General features: G+C 43.5%; 1 protein-coding gene across 7 annotated transcripts in view; it reads right to left on the reverse strand.

Annotated features, from left to right (window-relative positions):
• dmxl2 (Dmx-like 2) overlaps positions 1-25,440 on the reverse strand; it is a 43,845-nt gene that overhangs the window by 13,274 nt on the left and 5,131 nt on the right. For 4 of the 7 annotated variants that reach the window (XM_049601318.1, XM_049601299.1, XM_049601327.1 and 1 more), the window contains exons 2-38: positions 22,100-22,225; positions 21,755-21,826; positions 21,555-21,633; positions 21,196-21,340; positions 20,225-20,291; positions 19,940-20,112; positions 18,599-18,779; positions 18,293-18,473; positions 17,626-17,844; positions 17,257-17,528; positions 16,031-16,300; positions 15,550-15,779; positions 15,193-15,398; positions 14,445-14,566; positions 13,787-13,876; positions 13,544-13,652; positions 13,320-13,439; positions 12,949-13,176; positions 12,201-12,487; positions 11,626-11,798; positions 10,885-11,536; positions 10,329-10,658; positions 10,124-10,243; positions 8,570-8,705; positions 6,991-7,101; positions 6,686-6,855; positions 5,297-5,394; positions 5,015-5,180; positions 4,315-4,579; positions 3,971-4,173; positions 3,444-3,812; positions 2,213-2,395; positions 1,809-2,105; positions 1,510-1,701; positions 1,321-1,397; positions 813-943; positions 26-271 (exon numbers count right to left, since the gene is read on the reverse strand). In XM_049601318.1, coding sequence (XP_049457275.1) covers positions 26-271; positions 813-943; positions 1,321-1,397; positions 1,510-1,701; positions 1,809-2,105; positions 2,213-2,395; positions 3,444-3,812; positions 3,971-4,173; positions 4,315-4,579; positions 5,015-5,180; positions 5,297-5,394; positions 6,686-6,855; positions 6,991-7,101; positions 8,570-8,705; positions 10,124-10,243; positions 10,329-10,658; positions 10,885-11,536; positions 11,626-11,798; positions 12,201-12,487; positions 12,949-13,176; positions 13,320-13,439; positions 13,544-13,652; positions 13,787-13,876; positions 14,445-14,566; positions 15,193-15,398; positions 15,550-15,779; positions 16,031-16,300; positions 17,257-17,528; positions 17,626-17,844; positions 18,293-18,473; positions 18,599-18,779; positions 19,940-20,112; positions 20,225-20,291; positions 21,196-21,340; positions 21,555-21,633; positions 21,755-21,826; positions 22,100-22,225 — 7,096 coding nt within the window. The remainder of the gene's footprint in view (positions 1-25; positions 272-812; positions 944-1,320; positions 1,398-1,509; positions 1,702-1,808; positions 2,106-2,212; positions 2,396-3,443; positions 3,813-3,970; positions 4,174-4,314; positions 4,580-5,014; positions 5,181-5,296; positions 5,395-6,685; positions 6,856-6,990; positions 7,102-8,569; positions 8,706-10,123; positions 10,244-10,328; positions 10,659-10,884; positions 11,537-11,625; positions 11,799-12,200; positions 12,488-12,948; positions 13,177-13,319; positions 13,440-13,543; positions 13,653-13,786; positions 13,877-14,444; positions 14,567-15,192; positions 15,399-15,549; positions 15,780-16,030; positions 16,301-17,256; positions 17,529-17,625; positions 17,845-18,292; positions 18,474-18,598; positions 18,780-19,939; positions 20,113-20,224; positions 20,292-21,195; positions 21,341-21,554; positions 21,634-21,754; positions 21,827-22,099; positions 22,226-25,440) is intronic. The other 3 variants (XM_049601301.1, XM_049601340.1, XM_049601309.1) reach the window with 2 other exon arrangements.

Below are 25,440 nucleotides of genomic sequence, written 5' to 3' on the forward strand. Positions count from 1 at the left end.
TCAAACTAAAAAATAATAATTCTACCTGGTGGGGCTTCGGGTCTCTTTGGCTTAATAATGACTTTGGCCCCTCCCCCAAAGACTGCGGCCCACATGCGGTTGTTGAGGGGATGTGCTGCCAGGCGGAAGAGTTCATTGCTGCTGTGTATGCCCAGGCCGTGAATGAGCAGAGAAAGATAAACCGCTATGACCCCTTCACACAGCAGCACGTTGAGCTTCGGCTGGTCCTCCTCTCTGGCAGACGTCAACAGAGAAATCAGGGACGACACACCTGCAGAGAGAGGACACACGTACGCACAACATGGCATTTGCTTATGAGATTAACCTGGAAACAAAAAAACAAAAAAACTTCCACATCAGAACAAAATGCTATCTCTGAAAAATACAGAGTCCATTTATGAAACATTTGCATGATGCCGTGATCGGTCTCTGTCTTTCCATTTCCTTCCCAGAGGCCATGAAGCTCCTATTATAGAACACCATCTGCCTCTCTGCATAAACACAGACTGCCTGCTTTGCTCTGCTCTTCCTCTCCCTCTGCTTTTCATATTCTTTCTGACTCATGTCTTTGATGCTCTCACATATGCCATTTTCCCTTTCTATGCATTCTGTGAGGATTCTGGATCAGGATCAGATTCAGCTTCAGTCTCATTAAAACATGTCTTGAGAGCATTACGACCAACATGTTAATGAAGAGCCTTCCCCTGATAGAAAAGTTGTCCTTTTAAGATTTTTTTTCAGCCTTAAGTAAATAGTCTAACTCAATCTAAACACACAGGGGCAAGTGGTTGGTAAGGCAGGAGCTTTGTTACCTGGCCACTGTGCAGGAGCGGAGTTGGGAGTTATATGTTCTTCAATGCTTTCTGTGCGGAGTCGTTTCCTCTCACTGAGCAACAGGCCCTGGTACACCATCCCTGTAAACTGGTTGGTCTCTGCCTGGCTGCTGCAAAGCCAACAACAGAGAGGGAAACCGTAAGTCACAACCAACTTACTTTCCTAGAATATAATGAGAAGATAAATACCAGTTTCTTGTTTGTGCTTTCTGTCTGATCTAGGGTCAAGTTATGGTTAGCTAAGCTTAGCATCAAGAGGAAGTCTCTCAAAATCTGCTCTTAACAGCTACTTTAACTTACAATGATGCTGTCTGGGAGAAGAAAAAAGCAGAAGTGAGAAAGGAACTGGGAGACTGAATAGCAACACTATCACACACCATAAAAAGCACCAGTGGTGTTGTAAAGACTTTTTTCGCTTTCAGAGAGGCAAATAAAACCTCGCAGAGACTGTTGGGTGTGTTGCACTGCACTTCAGAGGCGCTGTTACCTGTAGCTGTGGCTGTCACACAGTGCTTGATAGACGCAGGCAGACAGAGATGCTGCGAGTGTGTGCAGAGCGTTCACCTGAGGATGAAAGACCGACACATTTGTCTTATTCATCTTCGAAATTAATGACTTCAAATTACTGTGAGAAAGGCTGCAGACTCTAAAGTTAGATTCTTATTTGAGTTCTCACTCGATCATCCATGATGTCAGGATGCGGCGGGACCTCCATGAGGGTAATGGTGTGGAGGATGTCGTGAATGTGGTTGCTGAGGTGGAGAACGGGATTGGCTATGACTGTCTTGGTGGGGGCGATGCAAGCTGACAGCAGAGGCAGTGTAGTAGGCAGAGGCAGAGGAGACTGCAGCTGCTTTACTGTGGTCTCCTACAGGGCGAAACAGGAAAATGAAGATTTAGTTTCAATCAATCCAGTAACAGTACATAACATGAGTGTGTATGAGTGTGTGTGTGTGTGTGTGTGTGTGTGTGTACCTGCTGGCTCTCCTGCAGTAGAAATAGAAGCTCCATGCGAACAGAGGTGACACCTCCTCCCTTGGCTCCATGAAGGCTACAGTAGGACAGAAACACTCTCAGCAGGGCCTGGTTCTTCCTCAGCCACGCCTTGCGCCTCTCAGAGTGCTGCTGCTTGGCTTGAAGACGTCGTCGCTCCATCTGGTGACGCTCGTAAGCCCCGGCCTCTGTACGATCCAGGATGTCGTCTGATATGTCCACTGATGATGTGCGCTCTTTCCAGCGTTCCACTTCTGACTCTTCCTCCTTACCCTCCACCTTTGTGTTAACAGAATTCACCATGGTCAACCAGAGGGAATGAAAAACACTTTATCTAGAGATGCACAAGCGAAAATAGAGTTACATCAAATATTATCAAAGTGTACCTTGTAGTTGCAGATCTTATGCATGGCTGCTATCTCCTTCTCCAGCCAACTGTAGAGCTGAAAGCGGAGCTTCCCTCCATCCACCTCAAAGCCTGTGGCCAGCGTACGCAGCTCTGTCATCAGGATCTTCAGACAGGCACGGAACTTCAGCTGCTCTGCTATCACGTCCACCTCTGACTCACCCTGAAATATTTAAGAGTAAGTTAAAGCAAAAAGGGCCGCACTTTGAAGACTCGCTGACCTTACAGAAGCAGTTCAGAGTGTTCAGGGCTGTCCACATTGACAATTCAACTCTACACTTTCTGCAGGCATCCAGAAATCAATTACGGAGTCAAGACCTCAGTACTGGTCATATCTATAGCAACGATTGAGGTCTTACAGCAGTCTCATATTTTTATAATACATTTTAAATCGTCTTGGAACAGTGTCATTCCAGTTTAGCTACTTCTCTCTGCCGACTGGGGGATAAAACAAGTTTGATAAAGACTCATAATAAAGTTTGTGTTGATAATGATGCTTAACTTTAGACATGTTTTCTCAGCATGACTTGATTGAACAGCCCATCACACATCAGAAATAAACAAGACAACAGCCCATCAGTCTGCTGCCCCTGCTCTGTGTCACTGCAGGAGGGCAGGGCTGAGCTCCACATGCAGAGTGGACAGCAGCGCAACTTCAGAGCAGAGCCCACAGCAGAGGCAATTAAACAGTCAAGTCAAAAAGTGACCACAGGCAGATTAAGACGGTCTGGAAAATATGTAGTCAGTTGGTGCCAGCCAAGATGGGAAACCAATCAAATTGAGAGTTATGGTTGTAACTAAGGTTCTATGATTTCTTAATGAGGCAAAGACCTCAGTTTCATATGCTTCTGCGTTGGAAAGCCGTGCCACTGGCATAGGTATGTAGTTACTGATGCCTATGTGGTTACCACAGCAACAAATGCAGATAGATTTGTAATATATGGAATAAATTATTATGATAATATTTTTAGCCATATTGTCCAGCCCTACTTTTGTCTGAGATTTTAAATCCAAATTAGTTTTTTATTTTGTTTCTGGTTGTGAATCACATAATGTCCAGTTAACTCAGGCAGCATCTGTCATCACGTAACATTTAAGTGACAAAATGATCTGTGTGCTTGTTGTCCTGTTTAAGGAGAGACGGTATAAGTTTGTGAATTAAAACTGAACTTTGAACTTTTTCTGATGGATACTAGTTATATAATTCCGACCTGTGAGTCCTCTCTCTGCAGTTTCGAGCCACCACTCTCCTCGTCTGCTTTCTTCATGGTCAGACCATCACCATCCTCATCTTCATCTTCATCATCTTCCTTGTCCTGTCCCCAGTCCAGCTTCAGCTCGTCTTCTTCCACTTTGACCAAAGGCTGGCTCCAGTCCAACCCGCCAGCACTATCATTCCCTCCCCAGGCAGGAGGTGCTGGAGAGCCCCAGTCCACGGCTCCCTGGGTGCCATTCTCCAGAGGTTGGCTCGAGTTTAGGTTGGCCTTGGACGAAGCTTTGCTGAGAGGTGAGGAGCCAGATTTCCTGGTGACTTTGGGGATCTTGGAGAGCACTTCCAGAGCCAGAACTGGGCAGCCCACCTACAGAAGATTTAGATATCATTAAAACCTTTTACACTTATTATGTAACATTCACGTTTGCTTTTGTAGTGAACATTTTGTCCCTTGAAGAGGCAGATACAGCAATAGGTCCCAACAAGCTGGACTGGAGTGAGTGGTCATATTATTGATGAGCCCACCTTGAAGTGTGCATTGGCAGTGGTGAAGAACAGTTTTCGCTCTATGAGGTTGATCTCAACTGCGCTGCTCTTCTCAGCAGTGAGGCCCACAGTGGTTGCTGTGCCCTCTGGATTTGCAAAGTGGCGACGGATGATCAAAGGATGTGTCCTCAGGTAGTTATAGAAACTAAACACCACGGGGTTGCAGGCTTTCACCATCACATCTAACACGGAGGGATGACGAAAAGAGAGAGGAGAGAGCAAAAAGCCTTTAAGCGTAGCACACAGTGCAGACAATGAGCAGAGGTTTCACAGGTTTTAGGGGATCTTGCCATGTCATACAGAAACGTCTGCAACCAGCTCACCAGGGTTCTCGTCATCCTCTTTGGGGATTCGTTCCAACAGTGTGTCCAGGGCTCGGGTGTAATCCTTCATGATCCAGTAAGCTATGCTGCGGAGGAACGGGTCAGGGTGCAGTCTGGAACAGTGGTAACCACTTCCGTCCCTGTTGCAGCCCAGGACCTTCTCGTGAAGGAGGCCTTGGCAGGTGGATGAATTCTCAAAGTCAGCCTCATACAGCCTTGCTACTATCATGGCTAACTGGATATCCTCCATCTTCTCCATCAATACCTGCACAACATGGAACAGCAGAGGAGAGGGGAGAGGGTTAACATTAAGTTTGCATTATAGTGCAGAGATTTAAGGAATTTGAGGCAGTAATTTACACCACAACTAATACATGGAGCTGAAGCATACAGAACTTCTATTTCCTTTTTTGGCTATCTGTATATTTTGAAAACTCAGCCCAAGGAAAACTATGCAGCCTTTTTATGCCTCTTATCGGTGTAATTTAGACTTTTCTCATGTGATTTAAAGGCTGCAGAATACACAGCTCTCCAAGCAACAGATCAGTGATTCCGTGATTTGACAGTCATACAGACCCACCGTCACACACTACATTCTATTTTCATATAACAAGGCTTTGCCAAGTGTCCACTGTGAAGGAAATGACAAAGACGTGTTGGAGCAGACTCAACAGTAATAAGCTGCGCATCTTGTTCACACCTCTATGGCGTCTTTGAGTGATCCGGCCAGTAGGAAAAAGGCGGCGGACTGTTCAAAGCGCTGCTTGCCCAGCAGGGAGAAAGCGTTTTTCAGAGCAGCCTTTCGCCAGCGGTCTTCACTGAAGTTGTTCTTGAAGAACTGAGTCATCTTCTCATCATGCTGAGACCTGGGAAAACAAAAACCACACAGCTCAGTGTCCCATGAAGGTTTTATGAGCAACTTAATTAAAACTGAACAGTAACTCAATTCAAGATAATTATGTGCTAAGAAGCAATGTCCTACCTGAAGAGCCCCCATAGGACAGCTTTCTTCTTCATGGCCAAGTAGAAGAGAGCAGCATCTAAAGGGTCGTTGTGTCTCTGGAACGCAGCTTTGCCTAACTGATTACACACAAACGTCACAGTTACTAAATCAGTAATCCCAGTTGTCACTTATTTGATGGCATCATGTTAAGAGCACTTCATAGACAACACGGAATCAACACACTTACTGCAGATTGTCACACATGGCTGTACCACCAATGTTCTCCTTATTTAGCTAGCTATTACAGGTATAATATGGAGGATTGTCGGTTACTGTTCGTTCACAAGCTCTCACTTAGCGTTTCACCTTGCTATATCTGCATTTTTTGTTGGCACTGTGTCTCTTGAATGCCTGCTGCTTATGGTCTAGCATCTGGTGGCTACCTTCTTATAAAGCCCTGTCCTCAGCCCTGACCTTTTTCTGTGATTTGTCATTGTTTTCTATAGGTTTCACTTTTTTTCCTCACAGCCTACGAGTTAAGATAGGTTTATCAATATATTTATATTATTTTTTCTGGGTATCTCATCTCATGTCACTCTGTGTTTTTTATTCATGTGTTATTTTTCAATATTGTCTATTTGTTCCTCGTGTCATGCTGCCAAGCATGCATTATTTAGGTCATGTGATGGCCTATTGGTTCCTGCTGCTATATAGGTGGGGCCATACCTGTGTTGTGTGTTTTCAAAGCCCTGACAAAGACCTGCAGCAGTCAAAACATGTTGACTCTTTTAATGATTTAGCTACTATAATAAAAGCTTTTTAATATTTTCTTCCTCGTTTTCTAAATTTTTTGGAGTGCCTTCATTGTCTTCCTGACAATCCTGTTGTTTCCCTTTCTCCACGAGCATCTGACACAAGGTTTTGATCTACACTTGTATAGACAGAGCAACCAGTCGTCTCTCTTGGTTGCTGTCACACGCCTTTGAATTTTGCAGTCAGTACAGGTTTGGTGGCTGAACTACAGAAGGTGCACAAATGACATGAACACCTGACCTGACCTGTTTTGATGAGACATGCTGGTTAACTATGGTCTTTCCAGAAGGAAGCTAGTGGAAATATTTGGCAGGCATCCATGTCTTTAGAATCCAGTAGAACAACACAACAAACTAAAAATAAATGACCTTAGCAAAGCTGGAATTACCAGGTCTCTGACAAAGTATCAGTAAATATTCTAAGCTTTCCAAAGTTGTTTTAAAGGATTGTGTTTTTGTTAACCAACCTTCCCCGAGTGCAGAATGTTCTGCAAGTGGCCTAAAATATCACAGTTAGCTCTGTTGTCCTGTGGAGGAGTCTCATATTTCCTTTTCTTGTTAATTGTTGCATCACTGTCCTAATGTTTAAAACTGTCAACTGAATCTGTCCTGGTACCTTCTCCACCATTTTCCGCAGAGTGTTGATGTTGCGTATCCACCAACCCACTCCGACAGCTCTGAGCTCAGACCACTGTGGGTCGCCTCTCTGCATGGCTGGGATCATGTTGAGCAGCTCCTCTTCTGCCTCCGAGTGGAAGGCCCATGCAAAGTGACATGTTGATAGGCCTGTCACAGGGACAGAGGGAGGGAGGAGAGAGCAATATGTCTGAGGTTAAATGCACTAGAAATCTATATCACATTATGACAAAAGCAATGTTTTATTTATGTGTATACAGCGGCGTAATTAGCAGTGTGATTTACCCTGGTGTAGCAGCTGCATGCGGTAGAGGGGGGGCAGAGAGGTGAGCAGGCAGGTATGAAGACGCATGGCCAGCAGGTACCTCAGTCCACACTCATCGAGAGCCTCACCACCTACACAAACACAACACCAGGGAGCTGTCAGCTTCGTAATTGTTATTCCACCAAACACTCTATTAAAACAGCAGCCACAAAGCAAAGCCCCTTTAAATCTCCAGTATCATTTGAGTTTGTGCTTCCTGTCAGAGACTGTGCCTCTTGTCCCTGAACCTTCTTACCCTCTCTATGCTTACTTAGGTCTGGAACAACCTGCTTATGTCTTCCTCTCAAAAGACTAAATAACAAGGATGGAAAATTAGAGGAAATAGACAAAGATAATGGAAAAAGTGCAGTGTCTGTATATATACAGTTAAATAAGAACAGTATAATCACTGTTGTTTGTGTTAATGGAGATTTGATGGCTGGAGATTAACTGTATCCATGAACAAACACTCACAAAATAATGTTTGTCTTTTATGTCTATAACCTTTGGTCAACTATAATGCCACAGTGTCTCTTCCCAAGGATAACAGCTGGTGGACTGGTAGACATTAAGGTGGTCCAACACACCAAATTACCATGCAAGCCCATTCTGCAGGTATGAGTTCATCATGTAGCTTATATACGAAGTGCAAAATACAAAATAGGACAATGCCCTTATTCATTTGCAAAGGAAAAATTCCTTTGTCACTTCAGTGTAGAAGATTCTTGTGTACGACAGAACTTTAATCAATCAGGTTACAACTCTACACCTAAAAGCCTGGTCACATTGAGTGTGAGCATGAAAATCAGCACTTTAAAATAGCTAAAAAACTAAAATCTAAAACTGTGGTTCCCAAATGGTGGGTCGCAGTCTGAAAGCGAGCCACGGGTCCATTCTGAATAGACTGCAAGTGACTTGTTCGTCCATCAAGTTTATAAAAATCACATTTTATTTTTAAGTACAACAAAATTTTGGCACAACGCTTTTATTTTCAAGTGCCATTTCCTGCAGCAGAGCGAGTGAATAACGGACAGCTACTTAACAGAGACAGCAGACTAGCTTGACGACATGGCCAAACGCAAGTATGACACGAAATGTATTAAACTGTGTGGTCCTTGAACTAATGACTAAGGAGAAATCTGGACCTTGTGGCTGGACCTGTTGGGAACCACTGGTCTAAAATGTTGGGAAAAAAAAAAAAAAAATAGTTGAGTCGAAACCAGAAAAGAAGAGGTGGTCAGCAAATATTTTTGTTGAGTCACTAAAAGGAATCCTAAGAGGAAGATCTATTTTGCTACTTGAAAAGGTGCATAATGATAACTGGGAGAAGAATTGAGCACCAGATGTAACCTAAAGATATTGTGGATGTGTTACACTATGAAGTGTGTTTATGGTGTTTTTAATAGTGTATTTTAATGTGCTCTTGACTCCAGTACAAAAAACAGTGTCTATGCCCAGTAGACTTTGGTGCAATAGCTCATATTTCCTCTATGTTATACAGTATACTGCATATATTAGAAATGTGACTGTAATCCTACATGCACAAACACACACACTGACCTGTGTACTGTTGATCAGTGGAGCTGGTGACCTCAGCACTGGTGGTTGCAACAGTATCAGCCAGTGCCACCAGAAACATCTGCTCTAATCTGGTCAGTCCTGGTAAGCTGGAGTGCATGAGGTGACTGGACAAAACCTGGACACATAACGATAGAAAGAGAGTGACGAGGGACTCAGAATGACAGACTGAAAGATATTAGTAGCCTTAATGTTTGCAAGAATTATACAATACTTAAAGGGAAACTTTGGTATTTTCAACCTGAACCATATTTTCAAATGTTTTTGTGTCTACGTGACTAAAGGAGACACCAATTTTTTTCAAATAAGTCAAGTATTGAGAGACAGCGCTATAGACAACAGCTGCAAAACGGGCTGCAGCACAGGGTAATAGAGCAGTCAATTTATGTGCATTAAAAGAACTTGTTTTTGCCACTGACAGGCTCAGACTGTTATTAAAAGTGTCTGACATCATTATAGAAAGGATCCTACAGAGAAATTAAATGTTTTCTTTACCTTTTGCTACATCTGTCTCACTCTAGGACAAGTCTCATTCTGAAATCTTGCAGACTTTTCCACATTGTCAAAATCTGCTATATATTTAGCAGTCATACTGAAAATCTGTTAGGTAACACTGAGTTCGGCTTTCTGCACTCCAGCACAACAAACTCTCACTGACACGCCTCTCTCCAACTCTGACTAACATTTCAACTGTTGTTTTCAGATTTCAGAACAAGACTTCTCCTTGAGCGAGACTTGGTTACACCTGTGTCTGTATTTTACTGTATTTGCTGTGTTGTATTATTGTATTGCATTATTCCATGCTCACTAATCTTACACTTAATGTTTTAATTCTAAAAGTCTAACCAGCGACAGGGGTTGCACATTAGAAATGGCTAGAAATGTGTATGCATTGCATCTACTTTGTATTTTACATATGAATCAATGTCTTATGCATTTGTCCTTGTCAAATAAACAAGTAAATAAATAAAATAAAAATAGCAAAAAGATGTATGGAGGTATGGAACAACGTCTCATTTCTCTGAAGGGTCCTTTCCATGATGTTATCAGACATAACAATCTGAGCCTGTCAGTGGAATGAACAAGCATGTTTAGTGGACATGGCAGTGTAAATTGACTGTGCATAATTGTCCTGAGTAGTTACACTGCAGCTCATTTCACGGCTGCCGGATGCAGCGCTCTCGTACGATGCTGGACCAGTTTCAGATATTGTTGCTCCCATTAGTCACTTTGGCACAAAAACATAGGAAATGGGGTCATGGGTGTAAAATACCAAAGTTTCCCCTTAACACATCTTCCATGAGAAAAATGTAGTCTGATATTACTACATTCATATCTGCAGATTAGCCTACTATTACCATGTTATGATTGTCATGTTTCTTCCACATTACCCCTTGCTTATTAACCGCTTAATTGCAATACAAGTGTGGATTAAAAATAATATTTATTTCTGGATGTTACCATAAACTGTCTGCACTTATAGTACAGTTTCCCTTTGTTTTTAAATGATATCTCCTTCTACAAATACAGCGATACCTGAGCATGCTCCGGTCCAAAGTAGGTAGGTCCATATTGAGACAGGTTGATAACTCGAGACTTCTTCTCTGGTTTGTCGGTGGCAAAGTTCACAAAATCATCAGTGGTAACTGTTTGCATCTGTCAACACAGGACAAAATAAGTTAACTCATTAGTAGACTACACCTTTAACATCAAAATCAGGGCTCTGTTGTGCTCTACCTACCTGGAAGAGGTCAGCATACTGGTCCTCTGCAGACTTCTGGGACCCCTCACCATCAGAGGCCTTTGTTCCCTTAGCAGCCTCTTCCGCTCCCTTGTACGAGGTGTCCAGGTCAGCCAACATGAGGGAATAGAGGGGCAAGGGAGGGATGGAGTTGATCTCTGTGTAGTCTCTGCCCCCATCGCGGCCAGCCACAATGGTGTCTTTTGCTGTGCTGCCAGTCACACTGATGGTTCGGGACAGATGTCTCCTGGCTCCGCCCTCACCTGCCTCCACATCCCTTACAACAGCGACTTCCCCGGCAATACACTTCACCAGGTGAGCTAGGATGGCCTGATGTACAGAGTGCATGCAACAATGTGGATTAGATGCTGGATCACCATATATCCCTGTTTATCTATCGGACTGTGTCTGTCGGCATTTGTCATTTAGGTTAGTCTAATCTAGAAAAGGTGGGGCTCACTGTACTCTAGCCACTGCAGACACTTTTGAATAAAAAAATGCAATCTTTAAATGATAATTTCGCATATCTTCGAGTCAGTGAATGACACAAACCCACCTTGGCACGGCGAACCTTTCCCAGGTCCATGAGTTCCAGCAGCTGGGTGGGATGGTACTGGGGTAGAGTCGGAGACAGTGAGTGAGCTGCTTCAAACAGTCCCCCTTCCTGAAGTCCTGCCGGGGCACGAAGCGCCTCATCCACTGCAGCACTCCCTTCAAACACACTCTTAGACCTGGCTCTCCCTTCAAAGACTGAGGAGGTACCTGCGGTTTGACCTCCAGCAATGTCTGCAGATGACAGGTTGCCCTCGTCTCCGTCACCAGGCTTCTTGTCCTGATGCCACTGAGCATACACGTGCATTTCACAGTCCATGCCCACCACCAGGATGCCATCCCTCACCCAGGACAGGGAGACTGGCAGAGATGGCGTGCCGTCAACAGAGGACAGGAGGTCCACGGTTCGAAGCAGGATCCAGCGTGAGCGGATGCCCTGTTTGATACTGCCCCCTAGAGGAAGGGTGATGACAGCCACTCCCTCCTTGCTGCTGGTCGGTTCATTGACCATGCCAGAGATACGGCCGTACATGAGAATGTTGGATCCGACTCCAACAGTGAGGATGTGAGATCCATCCTCCTTTGACAGCCAGTCCAAGTGAACGTAGTGCTTAATGTTGGGGGAGCTGTGGTCTCTGCTCATATATAGGTCAGACCTGGCATGGAGAAAATGATTAACTTATCAGACTCCCACACAGTGGCTGACACAATGTGATATAAACACACAAAGCAGTGCTTTCCTGACCTGCTGTAGACAAAGAGGTTGGAGTCCACACTGACTCTTGGATCCAGGGTCGACGAGGGTCTGGTGAAGTCGTCCAGGTGGAGAGTTTGCTCTAAAACCCACTCTGAGCCACCGGTAGACTCACACTCATATATGGACACATGCATGGAGAAGTCCTCTCTAGAGCCCTGCAGCTGAGGACAAAAGGAGAGCTGTGTCATGGAATATGTCAAATCTGTAGACACTGAACCAGTCAACGAATCATAACGTAAATACAATAAAAGTCAATAAATAAAATGCAAGACAAAGTGATGTGGGCTCATGAAGAACACCTTATTAGTGCCCACACAGACCTGGATCTTGTATAATATAATTTAATACACTGAGAATCAAGACATATAGGCCAGATTGCTGGTCATGAGATCTCAACTCAGTTTCAGTTTAATCACATCCTGCTCCACATACTTCAAATATAGAGTAGCGACAGGATATGGAGTTAGATCCTCAGATTGTCGGGTTTCATCACTTCCTTTTCACTAATAGCTAATTTTACTATGTGTAGAAGACTAATACAAAGCCAAAGTCTTGTTTCCTACCTGTCCTTGTCGTGGCTTTTTAAAAGCCATGGCCAGCCTGCCGATGTAGGAACAGGACACGGCAACAGGCCGGCCAGACACACACACAGCGCTGTTGTTGTCGTCCTCCTCATTCATCAGGGCCCAGGGCTCCCAGCGGTACGTACGATTGTCCCGGTCATCCTCGCTATACCCCTCATCGCCCTCCACGGCACAGCGCCAGAACCGAACGCGAGAGTCAGAGCAGGTAGTGACAATCAGGTACGGAGCCAGGCACACAGGGTAGATGGAGGAGGAACTCAGATGACCTAGTAGAACGAAGGAGCAGTATGAAATTCAGTTCTGCATTTTCTTGTTAACCTGATTTCTTGGTTTCTACATAACATGTGGCAAATAGATTTTCCGGGTACTTCTTGGAACCTGCCAGACCTGGCTTAAAGATGGACACTTCACATTTTTTATTCTATTTGCAAACATATTCTGCCCTCCAAAAGCAAAAGATCTAACTAACCAGGGTGTAGAACTGAGAGAACTGACTTTATAGTTGTTTCTGCATCCAGCTAAATGAATCAAAGGCATAATAATGGAATTTTTTTGTTTCTTACTGAAGTTATTTATTTAGGGTTGTTTGCCTTTGCACAGCAGAGTTGTCACGATACCCTAAAATTAATGCAGACCATTTGGGATTTTGCCACCTAATGGGCTTTTACAGATTCCTTTTAATGTGGCAACAACAACATGGTGTGAGTCATCGTGTGCCCATCCTAACCTGCAGAGGGGGTGGCCCTGGTAACTTCCACCCCATGGGGCAGGTCGAGCCGCTTGCTGTACACCAGCTTGGAGCTCAGGATGAGTTTGCTGGCTGATTGCAAGTTGGCTGTTGAGGCTGACCGAGGCAGGGGTCTGATGGGTGAGGTCTCCGGAGACGAGTCCGCATTCGCAACTTGATTGGGAACCATTAGCTGGCTCTGGAAGCTAAAATCTGGGCTCGGCTCATCTGGAGACAGAGAAGCAGGGATATTACACCTCCAAAAAAGTTGTTTGATGTAGATGAAAGAAGGAAGGCTTCACATTTAAAATCCATGATTATAAATGTGCAGAAAACCTGTGCCAGTTCAAATGTGTGTACCCCACACTCACCAACACAGGCCTGCACAGACTGGAGGTGCAGGTGCCACATCTGCAGGACAGAGTTCCTGTTGAGATCTTTTTCTATCACCACCAGGAAGAACTTCTCAGAGAATGGGGCGGGTTGGTAATCTGGATACAATAAAATGACATCATCTTCCTCTTTTGACAATCCAGTTTGAACAAGTATGAGGAAACACATCTATGCATTGTTTTAATTCAACAGTGTGCTGTACCTTCGCCTGATGGAAAGGCCGGTGTGTATGCTTCGGATTCTTTCTGAGGCTTGTAACCTAGAATGAAGTCCTCTTGGAAGACGTGCAGCAGCTGGGTGTTGGCGCCACACTGAATGCACAAGGAAATGGCATCAAAAAGGTTACTATGTCCACTGATCAGTAGGTTTCAGGATTTCAAAGCCCTGAATTTTGGTTCATCACTCATCTGAGGTGGGTGTGAAAAAACACAGAGCAGCTGCTAACCTGATTTGTAATGACGTCCAACTCTATGATACATCCAGGTCTGGCAGTGGACTGCTGGCTGACGATGTTGAACACTTCGCCCACCAGTTTCTAAACAGAGACAAACATGAAAAATTGTAAAATATCCATTTAGTGTACTGCATTTGAAACCATTAATGTAGTGAAAGAATATTGCATAATGATTTGTGAAGTACAGGGTAATGCAGGCTCCTGGTTGTTATAAAGCAAGAGATCATCTTTATAAAGAACAGCCATATTCCCAATAAAGTTGACATCTGTCTTCCTGTAGACAGAGTACTGTTGTTCTTTTGTGCCTCGGTAACAATTATAAATAAAGGCAATGGGAAGTAGAAAGGAAATGAAAAGCACACAGATGTTGAAAAGCTGGCCTGTATTAAGAATTTAATATCTGAGACAGATGTGGTTATATCAGATTTGTGCTGTTTCATGGTTGATGTACGCCCAATAGCAGCCCACAAGCCCTCTTTGGACCCAATTCCTGGTTCTTTGTGAAAATTTAAAGACCCATAGTGTGTGACATGAAGACCTCAACATATAAAAATCACTGAGCAGAAACTCTAAACAGCCATGGTCACATCCCAATGAACGAAAACGCTATTTATTTTGTGTGCAGTGACACGCGAGTGTGTCCACTCACAGATGTTTCAGGGTCCGACAGCTCATCCAGGAGTTTTCTGGCATCCACCACGGCTTGATAGAGACGCAGGTTTTTACCATCTGATGCCACGAAGCAGGCGCTGGCACTGTTACAGTAAGTTCCTGAGGGACACAACACAATGTTTATAGGTAGGTCCTGCAGTGCCAAAGAAAGTATTTAATGTACAATACAGGAAAAAAATGTTTTGTTGTTTTTCTACAAAGTTGAAAGATACTCATATACTGAGCCATGTGCCTATATCATTAATAAACATCTCACAACTTAAAAAGAATTGCTTAAAAGATTAAGGTCCTTCCTTGGGCAGCAGAGAGCCCGAGAAACTAGATCAAGGTAGGATCTTAATTGGAATAGGTATATTGTTGCTTTTGAGGCACAGTCATGAAAATGTGTTCATATTTCAGAAGGGGATAATGAGGGGATGAAGGCATAATTAACTTTTTAATAGAAATCTAACATGCAAAACTGGCTTTGATTAACTACTGCATAGAACTGCAGGTATGCGCTTTATCAGCAAGGGTGTGAATGTATACTGTGCATACATTTGGCACAGTTTTGCCCTTACAAAAAGTAAACACCATACTGCTATATGACTAAAAGCAGAAGCTCAGATGATTCAGCAAAAGTGAAACTTCCACATTTACATAAAGTTCTTGGAAATTATTTACCCGTAACGAGAATCACTGGGGTTAAAATGTACTTCCACATTAAAAATGCATGGTGTGTTTACCAAGTACAGAGCTGGGCACTAGTGTAGGTAGCCAAGCAACATTGCTGAAGGCAGAAGTGTGCAGAGAGTTGATTCGAGCCAGTTCTGAGACCCCTCCGGTGCAGGACAGGGGTCCAATGTGGTCCACCCTCCACAAGATCAGCTCACTGTAGATGGCGTTTGGGTCATGGAAGGTCCTTGTTGCTGCATTACGGAGCTGCTTCCTGCTAATAGAAAATGTTTCACGTTTCAAACAGAGGGCAACAAGACCATCATTGATGAACGCATGTCTCAGCATGCTGCAATAAGCATGTGCCTAATCTTTCCTCTCCTTATCTCTTATTTACTTCCTTTCTCTACGTTCCCACTGTGCTATACCTGGGAAGTCCTTTTGGTAGCGGAAACGTAGGAGGCTGCTCTCCCTCCAGGCTGCTAGGGGCTGAGGGAGGGGTGAGCAGAGCATTATGGTGAGAGGAGGTCAGCAGCAGCGGCAGCACTGTGTGGCAGGCTTGGTCGTTCAGATGGAAGCGGTGGCCGCAGTACCGGAACTTATGTGATACGGTCAGTACGTTGGAGAAGGCAGAGCGCTCAGCAAATGTCACTGCCCACTGCAGACAGAGGGAACCAAAGAATTTAGAGAGGGTTGAGACGGCTGAACACACACAAACATCAATACAATTCAATAATTTGTAATTATGGAATGCAAATATGGTGTTAGTGTGAAATTTAAGAGGTAAGGTTTAAGGAATGCATTAAGTTTTTGGAAACACCTTCATCAACAGTGGTCATTTATAAAAACATGTAGGCGCTGACCCTGGCAGAAAAAATGGTGCATCCCCAGCACTCAGCTCTCTTTTACCTGGTTAAGAGATCCATCAACATGCTTTGAGACCATCATGACAGCAGGACTGATACCAGGGCGGGGGATTAGAGAGGAGGCCAGTGTGGGTGAACCCAGGCCGGCCGAGACTGAAGCAGAGCGGGAGATATGTTGGACCATCCTCCCCTGCTCCCCTGCGCTGGCACCCTCACCCTCGGACAAAGTGCAGGCGTACATCAGGATGTTTTTACTCAGTGAGTTGGCGTCACCTGTAGGAAATGCCACTGGAATACGGGAGGAAAAGGACACCTGGTGGGAGAGATGGAGGGAAAGAAAACCCATTAGGACCACAGGCACAATAGTATTCTCTTAAGTCCTTTAGCCCTGTAGAGACCTAATTAGCAGTTTATACATACATATAAATGCATGTGTTTGTAAAGTACTGAGCATAAGACTGGATAAATGACTCTTGGATTATACTGCATCAGTTGTGCGAGTGTTTGTAAATGGCTGTTTTTTCTTTAAAGGATCGGTATCAAGTAAAATAAAACTGATTAAATGCTGATCGCTTCTTCACTGTTCTGTTCTACTGTGTTTTGTCCTCCTCAGCCTGCTTGTGTTGCAGCGTCTCTCTCCTTAAGGACAGCTGGTCTCCACAGTGTGAGCATCTCGCTGCATAGTTAAGTGAAAATTGGCATGTGTGAATGTGAAAAATTATTTAAGCACACCAGTGTGCGACTGAGGTTGGCAAAATACACAGATTCACTGAACTCCAAGCTCCAACAAATCTGCTCTCTTTTCTTTCTCAAAAGCAAAGAGCACAACATGAATACAACATTCAGGTAGTAGATTAAATTACATGTTAATAATACAAATTATACTTCATAATATAATATAAATATCACTCAGGAAAGATTGTCAGACCTGTAGGAAATAATTTCATGAACAATGACACAACAAAGTTTAATAGCCTACATGCACAGAGGCGCACAGTGTCTCTCCGTCGGAGGAAGAAAAAAGGATTATTAGGAGTCTTATGTAAGGCTGGGGGAGTGCTGAGTCACCTTACATTTCAGAAAAAGTTTCACTACAGCTACGCTGCCACTATGTGTGTGTGAGCGAGTCAATGGGCAAGTGATTCCCTTTTGAATTTCAAGCAGAAGAGTTACCAAATTGGAAAAAAAAAGTCCCTCGCTTGCTTGTTAAAAGTACAAGCAGGATGCAAAAACTTTCTGTCCCCACATCCTGTCTGATTTCCTGCTCACCTGAACCTGTCTGAAGATGCCCTGGTTGAATTCGTCCAAGTACTTCACATGCCAAACCAGGAAAGATCCATCGGTAGGGTGGATGGTGAACAGCATGTCCGGGCTCTTGTTCCACTCTGTGATCAGAGTCTCCATCTTCCTCTCCAGCAGCATGGAGGGCAGAGGCATGCTAGAGCTGGATCCCGGGGAGGACGCCTTGGTGCTTCCCTGCTCCCCTGGCTCACCCTCCTCACCCTGCTCTGAGGACGCTTTGTCAGACATCTCGTCCAGGTCTAGACAGACAGAAAACAATATGCTTTTTATAACTTGATTTTGCTTTTAAGCCAGCGTGTTTTAGGGAATGTGTGTTGGCCTGGCTGTGGGTCATACCAAAGTCAAATTTCATAGGGGATCCTTCAGGTTCCAGGGGGTCGTCAGTAGTCTGGTCCAGCTGCTGTTCAGAAAACTTGCGCAGCTGCAGCATAAAGAGATCCATGGAGGAGGTGAAGCTGAGGTCCTTATTGTTGAGCCAGTGAACTACGAAGCCTCCGCCACCAGTGCCATCGTCTGGGTTGAACACTGCAGAGTCAGCCAGCACTGGTGGGATATCTGACAGAGGAAGAGGGAGATAAAAAGAAGATGATCTTTATATATGTATGGATACAAGCAGTGAAAAAAGGCTAAGTAAAATATAGCTCAAGTTTAAACTAGATTCACAGCTGCACTGAATGTGTTGCTCACTAATGTGAGTCATTTATTTTCAGTCACAGACGCCATTTGTGCTGTATCACTCACTGTTGCACAACGTGCATTTTGTGCAAAACAAATTCTGTTTTTATACCCATTTTCTTATGTTTTGCAACAAAGCCATTTCTTTAATTTAAGCTTTAAAACAACAACAAAAAAATCAAACCATCAGATACTATAATAGAATAAATCTTTAAATGATCATCTCAGGGGATCTCTACTATCAACTAATCTGCAAAGAAACCCTTACATGGTCAATAGTGCAACTACACATGAAATGCTGCTAGGCGAACTCCGACAGACACCCTACCTGTGTTGGGGTTAATACTGGCCGAGATATGAAAGTGACACAGGGCGTTGGCATGATGAGCGATGTGGCGGTGAGTGTGTGTGTCTTGAGTGCCAAGTTGAGAGGGCAGCAGCTCACTGTGTGCCACCAGAGCAGAGGACCGTCGCCGGCCCCGGCGCAGATGCTTCAGATGGTGGATTGACTAAGTAAGAATAACACAGGAGAAAAAAACATAGAGAGCAGATTTATATAAATTTGCCGCCAGGAATTTTGTATTTTCTTTAATTAGTTATGTCTGGTTAGTTCTGACTGCGTAAGTAAGTGCACCTCTAAAGCATGCTGGATCTTGTCCTTATTGCCTGCCAGTCCTGGCAGGCTGGAGCTGAAGGATTGTGTGTTCTCAGAGATCTGTCCTCCGAGCAGGCTGTCTTCTGGTAGCAGCGTCTCTGACCACAACCTACACACACCATCCTCGCAGGATGTCAGCAACACATTGCACACCGAACCCCTAGAAAAAAAACAGGAGAATGCAACTCTTACACAATCAGTAATTACTTTTTTTGAAGGAAAGGCTGAGGTGAGATACAAGGACAGGCCACATTAAACTGATGAAATTACTGATTCCCTCAGCAGGACGGCCAAACAGAGAACTGCCTCTCACTGGCTGCTTCCACCACTGAATAAACATTCTCAATTTGCTGACCAGACACAGATAAGTGTAAATGGTGCAAATTTTCCAGTCATACAGAAACTTGTGGTGATCATCAGCTACATGTAATAACCGCCTGTCTGCTGTGTGTGACAGAGTTCTAAGGGAAGCTTATCAAAACTCGGTAACACCAGTGGTGGCTGGTGTTCTAGGAAAATTCTTACAGCTGTGAAAATGTTAGTGACAAGCCTAATACACAAACTATATGTACTTTCTGTCACATTCCAGAGTACATAGGGCTGACTACTCCTGACAGTGGTAACCATGGGTGAATTACAAAACTTTGCAGTCAGGCATAGTCTACACCAGTGGTTCCCAACTGGTGGGTCGCAGTCCAAAAGTGGGTCGCAGGTGCATTCTGAATGGACCGCAAGTGACTTGAAAACATGTCAAGATTGTAAAAATAAACTTTATTTGAAAGTACAGTGAATTTCCTAAGTGCCCTTTCCTGCTGTAGAATGAGTGACTAACAGGCAGCTACTTGACAGAGACAGCAAACCAGCTGGACAACATGGCCAAACTCAAGTATGACACTGAATATATTAAAATGTGTGGACCTTGAATTAATGACTAAGGAGAAATCTGGACCCCATGGCTGGACCAGTTGGGAACCACTGATCTGCCCTTTGCATGAATACAGCTTTTTAAGTGTTGTATACAAGAACATAAACTGAAATCACTGTAAACTTGCCATAAAAGTAATGTATGCAAGGTATTAAAAATGGGTGATCAGGACAGTGTTTTTATTATTTTTGATTCCTTCAAATTTACCCTAACAAAAACAGAAATGTATAACAGACAAGATACACAAAAATTAATCAATATTAGCATTATACACAGTTAAGAGTTGTACACTTCTGTTCATTAACACTTGATTCAAAAGAGAGATGTAAAAAATAATTAAATAAATAAACATGTCACTGGCCATCCTTACTGTATGATCATGTCTGCTTTCTTACTTGGGCATGTACTTGCTGGTCTTCCTCCAGGACATACCAGTGACCGAGCGAGGATGAGCCAGGTAAACAAAGGAGAAGTTAACAGGAAGAGGCTTTTTATCGGAGGGTTCCTGGACCACCACTGCAGAGCGCCAGCCCGTGGTGGGATACCACACCTTGAGTAAACAGTCATCCTGCATATGCAAACACACGCACGAATATAGATTATATGAAAACATCACCGCAGACCATACAATTACAATTTATTAACATTTGTTGTTTTGCAACATGTTTACGTGAATGTACCTTTCCAACTGTTGCAACGTACTCCCCATCAGGAGACCACTTGGCAATGTGAACAGATGCAGCTGTCCTGAGAGGCACACAAGCACAAACAACGGCATGAGCTATATTCACTTCTCCATGGGAAACTTTCTAAGGAACAAACACACGAGTGACTCTTCCGTCAGCTGTTAGTGTGTGTGCTCGGTTACGTCGTGCATGAGCTATTGCTGGAAATTTCACAGCTTGCACTTCCCTGTTCTGGTGGCTTTCTAGGGCATGCACATGTGTCATCAGATGACAATTACTAAGATGGCATTGTATGTCTGTTTGCACAGCTTTTAAAGCACAGGCCACAGACTCAAAAGAGTGGCTTACAACAGTGCATACAAACCTTTAATGTGAGGCTGAGTGCAGATGAATTTGGATAATAAGTAACCATATATACACTTTTATCAGTAGAAAATGACGTAATTCTTCAAAATTAATATCTGTCTGCACAGGGCAGGGACTAACTCTTTACTGCATCACAGAAAAAAACAGAAGATATCAGCTGACTGCCAAAACATTATGCCTCCCTTTTATTTCCAACTAAACAAAGAGAAAAGTGCACACATGTAAAATCTGACTCATCTGCCAGTGCTCAGAAAAATCCACTTCAATTTTGAGTATTTTTAAACATGAGCAACGTATTTTTTTCACTTAAAATCACCTGTGACAAAACCTGGCTGAACAGAGCTTTTACTGACTTGACATTTATAGACACACTCAGCCAACTACAGTGTCTGGATATTTATATATATCTGCTTCGTCAACTGCACTACAAGACCATCTTCTTCAAAAGCAACTCTCTGAGTAACTGCACTTGGCTCTGCACCAGATCATCTTTGGATTTTGATTCTGCTATTGACCTAATGTGCATAATGTTTTCAATCCATGTCAATCAAATCGGATGCTCTTACAGTATGTGCCAAAGCAAAAAATAAAAAACGTACTTGCACTGCCAGACACAGTTCCAGTCATTGAGGACAGGGTGGGGCTTGTCGTCAGTCAACTGCCCATCCTCCTCCTCTATCAGGGCATCTGTCAGCGGAGGAGCCCACAGCTGGAGCCGCTCGGTTGCTGCTAGGATACGGTTCCCTGCAGACACAAAAGCAGTATGTTACACACCTCTCGTCCCGCGCTGACTACTACAATACACAGAGCCACATGCACACTGTGACTGTTACATAATGCAGATTGCACATGTCGTTCCAGACAAACCGCAGGGGGCTGTAATAGGAGCTGCGCGTAGTGTGGATTAATTTAGTCAGACAGTCGGTGAATCAGTTAAACACAGAAAGCATCGGCGTACCTTGTGGGTCCCAGGCCAGGTTGTAGGTGATGGCATCAAGGAAGAACTGTCCTGTCTTTTGCCACTGATAGTTAAGCTGCTGTTAGTGATAGGAGAGTGACACACCATGCAATGTTATTGGCACACGAGTGTGACTAAGCTCACAAGGTATTGATTCAAACCACTATGTATATGTCTCAAATACAGACATTCCTGCTCACCTTGTGGCGTTTGTTTGGGTTGGAAGAAAGAGGTTCAAAGATGCAGACTGTGTTTCCGTAGGACGCAGCAATCTAAAAATAAAGAGCTGTGTTCATCATCACAACATTACTCACCCCATCAGTGCTTCTGCAAAGCCATTCCCACAGGAGAGGGGAAGGTGGGGAGTGGTGCGGGAGAGCAGGATAGCGAGGAGAGGAGAGGAGAGGAGAGCACAGGCAGTACAAGACAGGGGCAAACGCAGGGCTAAATGTATTTCTTTTTTGCTCAGCGTAATTCATAATGTCTTCTGGCTGCACGGAAAAACTGCGAGTGGGAGCGTGTCTCAGTGTGCAGTCAACACTTACCCTGCCAAGCTGGTGGGAGCACTCCACACAGCCCACCTGTATGTTTCCATTCTGAGCTCCCGGGATAATCTGCACACAGTCGAAGTCGCTGGCCAAGATCACTACATCACAACCTGAGCCGTAAGCCTGAAAGAGGAATGGGCACAGGAAGAAGAACCAAATCAGATCAAGCTGCAGTGAATAAATGAAAATGAACTGCTGAGACTTAGGGCTGGGCACAGGGTTGGAAATGAACACTTGCCAAGCACCAAATGTGGGTAGATTTTTCAATTTGTTGAGTAAATCTTGCCACACTGTCTGGTACATGTTTGTACCAAAATAGTCATATAATATAAAACTATGCTGAGAGTCTTTACAATTAATGTGCGCTGTGTTCTGCTGCTCCTCCCCTGTCTGTGTTGGAGTATGGCACACACACATACACACACACACACTACAGATGTGTTTTTACATGCATTGTGCCATGAAACTGACCAAGCGCTCCTACTGTTGCAGCACTGTTAACTGTGCAAGACATCAGCTGATCTGTGAAAGTATCACTTTCCACCTGTCTGCTGCCACCACTGCACCCTGCACCCATATTTGTAAAGGTGATAAAATAGTAACACGAAGGCTCTGTTGTCTTCACCAAGACAGCAAACTCTTTGTTGCCTCCCACACTTTTAACTATAGTGTATTACAGCTTCACTCCTTCTGTTATTAGCTTTCACAATAAAAAGCACAAATTTAACTTTAGGCAGCCTGCTAATATAATATAATCAATTGTTTTTTTTGTCCACTAGATACATTTTACTGCTGCTGCAAAAAAAAAAGGCTGACGTGAGATGAACAGACTGAAAACATTTTTATCTTTCTAGATAAAAAAGTGTTCCTTTGGCAACATAATTTACAGTTGAAAAAAAGTAATAAATCCCAATATATTTTATCGCAATGCTCAGCATATTGCAACATATTTAAAATCGTATCGTAAATAATATCGTATCATAGATCCTCTAGTGATTCGCACCCCTACAAGAAAACAATATATTATTTTGACCAGCAAAAAACTAAGCTTGACCAGTGGATTTTTCGTCTACCAGTTCCCTTGGCCGGTGAGTCAAAGCGTTAATGTCGGACCCTGGCTCTGCAATATATCGATATTATATCAATATCGTAATAAGAGACTAGATATTGTCTTAGATTTTGGATATCTTAAGTATTGTCTTTTCCCTGTCTTAAAGGCTGCAATACAACAACGTAATGTAATGTGCTGACTGTTCAAATGTTATCACTCTTCTAGCTTACTAAGTCCTTATATCCACATTACTGATGATTATTTATCAAAAATCACATTGTTCATTGTGTAAATATGTCGTGAGAGCACCAATCATCAACCTTACAATATTGTTGCAAAATCAATATCATGGTATTTGGTCAAACATTTCGTAATATTTGATTTTCTGGCAGTTATCTTAAACCACCACCATATCACTGACAGGTAGTGGTGATAAAACTATCACAAAAACTGCACAACATTACAGTAAAACTATAATTAGGTGCTGTTTTACAGATCAACTGCATGAAAAAAGTAACACCTACTCATGTGCAATAAGCAGACACACACAGTGCATGCTGATTACCCACGCTTAACAGGCAAACCTGCGTTTGGATTATGGGCAGTAAAGTAAGATGATACAATGGTGTTTGCTCGCAGTTGGCAACTGTGTGTAGAATGGCAGCAATGGCAGCAGCACCTGGGAGACAGGCAAGCTGGCCTTGAAGCAACAGTACAGTCAGGATGACGGCTTGTGTCTTTCATTATTCAGGAGAACAGGAGGAGAGGCTGGGAACCACTGGGTCACACAGCGGGACAACGTTACAGCCAGAGGTATAATATAAAGTGACAGGAGAGGATGAAGTTATAGTGAAGATTGTCACGTAGGATTGTACTTTACATACCATGACATTATATGTGAAACAGGTAGAAAAAGAAGGAAGGGAGGAGCGCTCTGTGCTTTACTATTACTGCGGCATTTGCTCCTGCACATTACAGCTGGAATTAAAAGCGGTCACCGTCACGCACGGTCTAGGACTGCTGTGTACCTCTAACACACACCCCAACACACACACACACGCAAGACTATGTGTGAGTCCATTCTACTGTCTTTGTCAGGGAGCTAATTTGGAGCTGGTAGGACCTTGAGCCAGGCTGGTACTGTAATCATGAGTATGTATCTGCCTCAAACAGAATGACCTATCATTTATGCTTTGTTCTGTTGGTTTGGGCTTGTGTGTGTCCTGCATTTCTTTCAACATCCACAAATCTACCTGCACACGGAACAACAAGATACCGATGGAGAGCAATATAAAGATGATTCATCAGTAGTAGAAGCATAATACTTTAAGGCATCATGGAACACTGACACAATTTAATATATAGTCTAGATGGAAGATTTAACAATGGAGCAGCAAAGCGCGGCCTGCGGCAAGCTGCCATGGAATATCTATGGAAAGCTGCAGCCATTTGATGCTGCTGCAACTTCCTGCCAAACTAAAAGTGGAGGATAGTTTAACTTTTGGCTGCGGATTACAGCCAGAGAATCAGTACACAAAGTCCATTGCCTCCTGTAACATGTTAGCCTATGTTACAAATTTTTTTTCCCGCCTGAAACACATACACACGCCTCTCTGCCGCAGAAGAATGGAATTACTGGTGAGCTGTGCTTCGCCGCTGCTTGGTGTGTTTTCGGCATAACAGCACAAACAACCAGGGCAAAAATTGTCATTAGTGTCTTCATCAGCTAAGAAATTTGCAGTCAGTTTCTAGATCAGCTGCTTTTATGTTTGTTTTGGGGTCTTCTAATAGGGAGTGAGATACTCAACAGTCATTACTAGAAAATTACATCTCCCATCTGTAGCAGCAAAATAATGGTTTGCTTTGGTCTTTATTAAACACTAGATTTGAAGAGATCTCTCTGTATGACAGTGTTTTTCTGCTGAGGGGTGAAACTATTAAGGAGACAGAGACTTGAAACCTTACAACTATTAGTCAACAAAGAATTTATTCCAATCAAAGGCAGCCATTCAACAAATACAAGAGAGGAATGAAGACCTGCTGAAAGCCCATTCTACTTAATTAAAAGTTTTGCCAGCAGCCAGGATATTTATTTAATTCAGTAATGGGCAGAATTTAGAGCACACTGATTCTGTCTATGAATGTACTTGGATCCACACCCAGGAATGTGTAGCTCACAAATCTGCTGACTTAATGAGTACAACCCTGAAGCAGCAAGGTTTCCTTCCTGTCAGTCATGTAAGCTGCTTACATCAAGAACGCTGCTGCCTTTGTGTAAATATTACCT

This window comes from Epinephelus fuscoguttatus, linkage group LG2 (genome assembly GCF_011397635.1).
Source record: "Epinephelus fuscoguttatus linkage group LG2, E.fuscoguttatus.final_Chr_v1".
NCBI classification, from domain to species: Eukaryota; Metazoa; Chordata; class Actinopteri; order Perciformes; family Serranidae; genus Epinephelus; species Epinephelus fuscoguttatus.